The 9,300-nt window shown below is 41.5% G+C and overlaps 1 protein-coding gene across 1 annotated transcript in view; it reads left to right on the top strand.

The window, feature by feature from the left end:
- The first annotated feature begins 793 nt into the window (after positions 1-793).
- Positions 794-9,300, top strand: part of LOC122813840 (zinc-binding protein A33-like) — a 111,013-nt gene continuing 102,506 nt past the window's right edge. The window contains exon 1 of the mRNA XM_044086374.1: positions 794-1,578. Coding sequence (XP_043942309.1) covers positions 1,147-1,578 — 432 coding nt within the window. The 5' untranslated portion in view covers positions 794-1,146. The remainder of the gene's footprint in view (positions 1,579-9,300) is intronic.

The following is a 9,300-nucleotide window of genomic DNA, read 5'->3' as shown; positions in this document are numbered from 1 at the left end:
AGCTGTCAACCTTCCATTTCCAAAATGAGGAACACTAGCTCTCATAATGTGGAACAAATGGGCAAAATGTGGAACACATACTAATGGCTTACTAACAACTTCAACTAGGAAGGTCATAGGATGGTTAAAATACACTGGTTTTACTTATAAGGAAGATCTTTTAATGAATTAATATGATTAATCTCTATTTACAATGGATTTCACTTAAAAAATTGCTAACACTGAATGTTTGACAGTCTTTCAATGTGGAACTTTGGGGAACTTCGAGGAACATGAACTTTTTAAGACCCCATATGAGGTACGTTCCTCCTAATGAGGTATAGAAGCCATTGTAAAATATTCTTCACTTACAAAAGTTAAAAGAATGTGTTCTGCATCAATATGCATTTTCTGAACACAAACAAGTGTGAAACTAAACGTGATATTACTAATTGCCAGTAATTATCCACGACTTACCAGAAAAACATTTTTACCTGGGACGTGATCCCTGCACCCAAAATTCACACACGCATTTTGTTATAGAACAAATTCAGTGTGCTTAATGTCATACTGCGATTGAAATCTAAAACACCTGCCCCTTTGTTCTTCGTAAGTTCCCCAAACTGTACGTACTGTTTATTTTCTAGCTAGTTGATCGACACTCGAAGCACCCTAATTGGAAGGTCGCCAACAACTTGTAATGGCGGACAGGTTCCGAGAAGAGCGGGAAAGCAATTTCTCGTTCTCCTAAGATTGCGGTGACCCTCTTTGGGCACTTGAAAAGGTGACAACTCTGTTTCCCAGTTTGTGGGGTGTATGGTGAATTGTTCATACTTTACGGCGCCCCCTGAAAAATATATATATATTTTGTGTGATTGCGTTGTTATTTTTTTAATAGAGACCTCCCAATGTTTTGGGTTGGCCTATTCGCTTGTCAATTAAAGGAGACGCGATTATTCACAGTAAACTCCCATAAAACAAGAGAAGGAAAAAAATGTCCTAAACATAGTTGAACTTTCTAAACAACAGTAAGTGTGACTTTTCGTATCATTTTCCAACCGTGGAACTGTACAGGCAATGAAAACAAACAGGAACCAGGAAATTTCTTTTTGACGCCCTAAGTCCTGATAACCGAAAGTGAAACTTAAGCCACTGACAGTGTTTGCAATGGCTTCTTGTAAACAAGTCTACGGTCTAGAAGAAGAATTAACATGCCCAGTCTGTTTGGATCTCTTCAACAAGCCAGTGATGCTGGAGTGTGGACATAACTTCTGTAAGAATTGTATTGATAGCAGTTGGAGTAAGGAAAGCCCAATCTCCTGTCCTGAATGCAGACAGGAATTTCATGAGAAGAAATATGTTGTTAACCGAGTCCTGGCTACGCTGTCAGAAAAAGCAATGGACGTATGCTTGGAGCAGAAAGACACTGCATGCACTCAGGACCACAGCACAAATAAAACGTTATGCCCAGATCACACAGAAAAACTTAAGCTGTTCTGCAAAGATGATATGACACTAATATGCGTCGTCTGTCAGCACTCCTGTAAACACGCTTGTCACAGTTTCTTACCACAACAGGATGCAGTCTATTTGTACAAAGTGAGTAAAACTGGACAGGTGGTTTGGTATGTTGGTGAAAATACGTGGCAGTTCCCAAAATGAAAAACATTTTTTGTTATTTATTTTAGTTTATTGTGTCATCTATTGAAGAGAGTGTGGATTACTCAAAAACTATATGGCTGACTTGTCACTTAAATGTATTTCTTGCAAAATGATCCCTATTTTTGTTTCATGCGGTGAGATTTAAGTACGTAATTGCGCACTTTGTGTGCCCACCCCTTACACATCTGTGCACTATTGTTGTATATGAACAGGTAATGAGGCTGTATTTCTTCTGCATCCCATTTTGTACTGTAGTATTACTCCACTATATAATTGCCTGGTGAGGGCGGCCACGGTGGTGCAGCGGTTACCGTTGCCACCTCACAGCAAGAGGTTCTCCGGTTTGATCCTCGGCTGGGGTGTCTTCTGTGCGGAGTCTGTATGTCCTCCCTGTGGTCACGTGGGTTTCCTCCCACATCCTAAAGACAAGACATACTGTAGGTGGATTGGACACTAAATTTGCACTAGGCGTGAGTGCGTGCGCGTGTGTGCCTTCTGTGGAAGGTTGGGCGCCGGGCTGGCAACTCGACACTGTAAAACTCCACTACCAGTCATGAGCAGACAGATGATCTGCTGCGGCGACCCTTGACTGGGAAAAAGCCAAAAGAAGACGAAGATATAATTGCCACGTGACTTTCTGGTTTATCTGACTATGACATTACTGCAGAAGCTAATTAGTGCTTGCATCGAGAGATGCGTTCATACACCTCCAGAGTTTGTGCAAGAATTCAGCTAAATTGTCTAAATATATTAAACTGGTGAGGAGTTAGAAGATTAACATAAATCTCTGCTTCTGTAAAACGTTAACCATTTTATTTTTGCCATGTTTGTATCATGACAAGTGCCTCCTTTCTTGGTCTGCGGAGTCTCTTGTATCCTGATAGCCACTTACCAAGCTGTTAGTGATGGTTAGACTAGTGAACCATTAACATGGGCATTAGTATTATGAGGATCATCAGCAGTGGTCATCATGTGAAGCAGGGCTTTATGTGGCTGAGATCCCCTTGAAATGTCACACATGTATTAAGGAGAGGCACATGACACAAGAAGGGTGGGTAGCTGTAGTATCCACACCCAGCCGAGTTCCTCCATTAGGAATTGCAAACTGATAATTGCATTTTCTGCTGATCTCTGCAAGATGGACAGCAGCTGGTCTTCTCTAATTTCAAAATGTTCCCCATTGTCAAACCTAGATGTCCTTACATTCACTGCTGCAGTCTTCGTAACTTCTGGGATTCCCTTTCTGGCCAGTCTACCAATGCCTAGAGTTGCTTTAAGGTATGCTGAATGTCACCTAAACGCCCCTCACTTAGCGTAAAGGTGATGTTCAGGTGTACCATCCTCAGAATTTCTTTGCCGCCAGTCCAAACACTGTTGTTAAACATCAGTCTATTTGCCTATGACCGTTTTCATGCGTCCTTAATATTAGACCTCCCAGGAAGCCTATTCCTCCTCCCTGAGATCTTAATTTAGTTCTGGAGAAATTGACTCGGGCTCCTTTTGATATGCTGTTTCTGCTTCCTTGTAACGTTGTTCTTGGAAGATGGTTCTTTTGTTAGCTCTTACTTCTGCCAAGACGGGTGCCTTGTGTTGCAAGCCCTTATGGCTTGTCTGCCTTTTTTGATATCCCATGAGGACAGGGTGTCCTTGCATGCTAATCCTTCTTTTATGTCCAAGGTGGTTAATAAGTTGCCAATCAGTCTAGTAATTTGCCTACTTTCTTCCCCTTTCCACAGTGTGACAGTGAGAGGGTGGTGCATACCTTAGACGTACGCAGACATCTTAGATTTTTATTCGGATAAGATTAAAGCTGTCAGAAAATCTGATCAGTGGTTTGTTTCCTTTCATCCTAGGCCTTTAGGATTGGCTGTTTCCAAGCAAACTACTTCTACTTGAATTTCAAAGGCTATTTCTATTTGTTACAATTTTCATGGTGAGAGCCTTCCTTCTGTAAAGGCTCATTCTACTAGAGCTGTGGCTTCTTCTGGTGCTTTTTTCAAGGGCTGAGACACTAATTCTATTCTTGAAGCAGCTACCTGGACTTCAGTGCATACTTTTACCAAACACTACAAGCTGAATGCTATCTCCAGAGCTAGAGCTGGTTTTGCTAATGCCATTCTTCTTGACTTCTTAGAAGGCTCTACTGCAGCTTCCTCCTCTTAAGTTTCTTCTTGAGCTTTGGCACTCTCCCATAAGTTATGAATACTGCAGCGGTGAATGTAAGGACATAGTACAGTTGTGTAAAATCTTACCATAATGGTAGATGTTGTTGTCTTCATCGCTGCAGTATTCACTCCCTCCCTCCATCCATCCCCCTCGTCTTTTTTCCTTCCTGGATGTACAAGTTCTTTCTGGTTTTCCTTGGACTGCTGTTTCTACTGGGACAATCAGTTCTGAGGATGGTACGCCTGAATGTCACCTTTATGCCCAATGCTACGCAAGGAGCGTTTAGGTGAGATTCAGTGTACCTTAAAGCAAAGGTAGGCTTGGGTTGACTGGCCGGATGACATGCTTCCACGGCCGTTAATCCCATAAGTTGACTACTGCAGCAGTGAAGGCAAGGACATGTGCCATTATAGTAAGATGTTACGCAACTCTACTTTCTCCAGCAGAGCATTCAATAATAAAACCTGCAGACTAGACGCTGGCTAGTGTTCTCTAATTCCAACACCCCTACCTGGTCAGACCTAGATCTGCAGCATAACTTGAAGTAATAAAGATAAGAGACCAACAGGCCAACTTAAGTAACTGAAAACTTAATTAAAATATAATTAAGTAAAAACTGTATCCTTGATGTCTGGAATTATGTGAACTACAGATGTGATTTCTAATCTAATTTGAAAAATCATGTAGCATTCATGGGAACTGCGGTGGTGGTGCTGCGGTAGCATTGTCGCCTCACAGATAGACGTCCTGTTCGATTCTCAGCTAGACTGGCTTCTGTGTGGAGACATGCGTGAATGGGCATACCTTCGTTGAAGGTTGTGCATCAGGGCTGGCAACTCGGCACATAAAAATCTACTGCCAATCATTAGCGGACCGGAGTTCCGCTGTGGCGACCCCTAACCGGGAAAAGCCGAAAGACACAACATGTAGCATTCATGGGCGCTAAGTAAATGTTATGAAAATATGCTTAACTACTGGCTTACCTGCTGTACAGAATTAAAACAGTGCATAAAATATCTAAGAAAATAAAATTTTCTGAAGCTTCATTGATGTGACCCAAAATGTCAGAATCAAAAATGCTGTGTATTGGAAGATAGGTGGTCCCAGTTCCATAATTTAAGTGACTATTACATTTTAAATGAGAAACTCTGTCATCATGCCAGTAAGGGTGGGCATACTTCAGAGTCCATTGCAGAGAAAAAAATTACAGTCTACTCTAAACTGTGTTTCATTCTCGAGTCAAAGCAATATGCTGGATTCTGATTGGTCAAGAGCGGAGTGCTTGTTTCTTTGTATACATAGGTAAGATTCAGAGCAGCAGATAAACCAGGAAAGCAAACACCACCATTGGCAGCATGGTGTAGAAAGAAAGAGCTCTGTGACCTATATGACATAGGTTTGAGTATATGGGCAGTCCTGGAGCTGACCAGGGCATGGGAAGTTCAAAATCGATGACATATTTAGTCCAAACCCACAGGTTTATTTTAAGCGCTTTTGTTCACAATTATAACATGAACTTCCTCAGACAAACGAAAACGCAGTGGACTCTATTGGCGTTTATGCTCTTTTTGTTGCTGTCTTTGCTGTGGTTTTGAGCTCCTGGATGGCGTTCTATTCCCCTGTGATGGATTATTCCCCTGTGGTGGATTATTAAAGTTTTTTAAAAAAAAAAAAAAAAAAAGAAGAACAGAGGTTGCCTTATTTCCTCTACAAGTATAATTTTTCTGGTGAAGTTCCTCAGACAAACCCTTACAGTCCATCTCAGCATTAAATATACCCCTTGATTACATAATTAAGCCACTGAAAAAAGTGTAAAATATTAAAAATAGATAAGCGCCAGAACTAAGGAGGTCACTTGCATGATTCTAGAACACATGTAACCTGTACAGAATATGTCATGCACACAGGCAACATGCTACAAAGCAAAGGCAATTAGCACCCAGAGCATGTATTTTCAGACAGTGAAGTATGCAAAGGTAAAAAAAGAAAAAAAAGGTTCCTTTTACTGACAGTGGTCATGGTCAGCTGAATTATTACCTAAATGGTGATGTAGTCAGAGAAAGAACTGCAGTTTGCTGATACAGATCTTCACATATAGCTGTAGACTCAAAACTTCCCAGAACAAATGCAGCAGAATAGTAGGTGAGTTCTGTACTGTAGCAGAGACCCAAAGTAACCATCCAGAGAGAGAGAGAGAGATGTAAACAATCCTAAAGCATCTGGGTACCATTATTTAAGCAGTATTCCTCATAGCTAAGTTGCCATTTCTATTTTCCTATAGAAATAGCCAGGACACCACTGCTGCTCTAGGCCTCTGCTTTCTGTGCCCAAATGGTGAGGGCAAATATATTGTAAAAGCAGAAGAAAGAATGTATTCCTCAACATTGCAGCCATTGCCTTCCCCACTCTTTTCTGCTTCCTTTCAGCTAATCAGTTCCCTTCCTATTTCACCAGTTTCGGTTTAGAATTTCCACCAGCTTCCTGTTGGGCATAGTGTCAAATGCCTTATTTAAGTTGAGACATCATATACATAACCTGTTAATACTGGTATTGAAGCAGCCTTGTAATAGGATCAAGTTAGATTTAAATGGCATTTGCCATGCCATTCCATGCTGGTGTCCAAGTGCTAGGCAGTATGTGTTTTGGAACTCCACCAATCTGCCTTACAGATTCTCTCCTTTTCCTTGAATGAAGTAGGAATGTCCAGCTGTGATTGCAGGCTTCCTTTCGCCTCCTCCTGTGTTCTTATGATGCAGTTTATTTATCATAGGTTATGCAATGTTTTTATTTGCTTATTTAATTTGTTACTAGGATGAGTGGCCAAGTCTGAGAGACCCTTTTCAATCAAACCAGGATGGATGTATCAGTTTATAGCACCACAGTGTGCAAAAAACATAGAGAGGTCTTACAGTCTAGATTGCAGTTTTCATATTAGTCTTGCAGGCAGGCACTGAATTTACAAAGCAAGTAAGTGTGTGTGTGTGTGTGTGTGTGTCTGTGTATCTGTGGGTGTATTTATGTAGGTGCAGATGCAGTGTACCCGTTTGTAGACCAACAACTCCACCTTAGTTATTCTTCCCATTGATACCTTAAACATCATGAGCCACTCTGTAATATGGCCAGGGATACCTGTTGGCTTCTATTCTTCCACCTTCTCCTTTGCCTCTTCATTGGTGACACACAGGGCAAGGACCATAATGTTTCTTGTTTGGATTTCCACCTGTGACATGAGTATGTAAAGAACACCTTCTGTGTGTCTTGCCTTCCTTTGCCTGAAGGTGGGAACTTATCAATTTACTGATGGAAAATTGGTCCGAGTACTGTATCTTCTACATTGTGCCACTACTCCACAGTACTGTTTATGTGCCAGTCATCTACTATCTAATGTAGTTGAAGGTATACATACTTTAGTTGCCTCTCATCCACTATCTTTAATATGTTTGGAGATGTACATATTGTACCTGCCACACATCCACCATATTTAATATATTTGGAGATATACATCCTGTACCTGCCACTCGTCTACCAATTTTAATATATTTGGAGATATGCATACTGTACCTGCCTCTCATCTACATCTTTAATATATTTGGAGATATGATATACTTACTGTACCTGCCACTCATCCACCTTTTTTAATATATTTGGAGATGTACATACTGTAGCTGCCGCTCATCCACCATTTTTAATATATTTGTAGATATACATACTGTAGCTGCCTTCCTGAGCTCCCTAGCCTCCTTCCCTGGCCTCCTTCCTACAGCTTAAGGGCAATATCATCATCAGTAGTTTTTCATTTACAACTTCCAGACCATACACCTAATCTGCTTTCAGACAGACACCACCAATTTGTTGTCTTATTTTGCTTTCTCTATCCTTCCTATACACACTTAGTCCAGATGACTCCATATTCCAGTCTTTCTCTTCAGTAATCAGTGTTTTCATCATGACTACATTGTTAATTTCTTCATCCCCAGGGACTATGTTCAGTTAACTCATCATATTAACCAGGCTTTTTGTATTGCATTGTACAGGATCTCCCTGCGACTTATCTTCTTCCTTTTCCACCTTTTGATGAGTAGTTTTATTACCTAGGTTCCTAGAAATATACAGAATCATGTTTGGTGTTCTGTCCCCCCCCCCCTTCTGATGATATATTTCATTACCCAAGCTTCTAGAATTGTGCAGGATCATCTTCTATTTTATGCTTCTGTTTCCTCTGTTAAGACCACCATTTTATATACCTGGATTCCTCTATTAATGCCACCATTTTATGTACCTGGACTTTCTCCATTTGTGTTCTTCCTCCTTCTCCTCTCCCCTTGTTGCTGACTCTCACCCTGATTTTTTTCATGCTTCCTTTTTGCCCCATGCCTTCTTACCATCAAGCCTCCTGTAATGGAGCACATGTTCATCTGTTCTTTTGTGATGAGGGTTTTTTTCATATCCACAGGAGTGAGACCTGTGTAGAGGGGCTGTCACTTTGTCTTATGCATGCCTGCTACAAGGAAGGAAGACTCTCATTCTGTCCAGGCAAGTCTAGTCCCCCCACCCAGGGCAGGACCCTCTGGTGGCAAGTTATTGTAATGCCCTTAACCCATGCACTCAGTAATGGCTTACATGAGCACCAGCATCACTGTGCAGACTTCTTATACCATTCCTTGCTGCATGTATAGCTCCTCACACATACATCCATGCGGTTACAGTCACTGGTTTGGGAACAGCAGACCCACATCCCCCCAGCTTGCACCGCAGCAATTGGACACTGTGAGACCGGTATTTCCCCCACCTCTGGTTGTGTTAGTTGTGAGCAGCTCCTTATCCTCTCTGGCCATCTCAGACAGGTGTCAGAGCTATCAGTTAACTTTGTTCACCTGGGCAATAGTCAGGGCTCTATCCCTGTATGTCATGGTGGTGGCTAATGCTGCCCAATGTTAATTTAAAAGGAGTGCAGTTTTAATACACCTAGATGGAGATGGTCCAAACATATAATCCTTGATCAGTGCATATTTCCCACCAACCCCCAATGAGTCCATATCCCACACCCTGCATTGCCTGTTCAACCCCGTAGCTACATGTGGCATGGATAACTTACAGAGCATTATGCTTTCCATTTTAGTGCAGATTTTCCCAGACGTTTCTTCATGACTTCTATGTCACCACTTCCATGAAATTCACTGGCAGGTTAGTTTTTATGCATCGTCACATGTGAGAGATCCCTGCTGTTAGTAGTTACCTGTAACAGTGCTATTCATTTCTGTCCACTGTTCATGCTGGAACTGTCTCCACCCACAACAAGGTTCTCTTCTCCCAGCTTCTAAGGCCAGATTCATTAGTGCCTACCCTAAGCATAAACTTTCTATACTCAAGAACATCCCTACCATGTTGCTTGTGCTTTCTAGTCACTAAGAAAGATTGCACTAAGTGTACACATAGTCTACACTTTGTGGTAAACTGTACAAATACCCCCCTTGATAATCAAGGCTGCAAGAA

The sequence above is a fragment of the Protopterus annectens genome, chromosome 10.part0 (genome assembly GCF_019279795.1).
Source record: "Protopterus annectens isolate FY-2018-M chromosome 10.part0, PAN1.0, whole genome shotgun sequence".
In the NCBI taxonomy this organism is placed as follows: domain Eukaryota; kingdom Metazoa; phylum Chordata; order Ceratodontiformes; family Protopteridae; genus Protopterus; species Protopterus annectens.
Note: the sequence above shows the minus strand (reverse complement) of the source record. Positions and strands in the feature narration are given on the sequence as shown.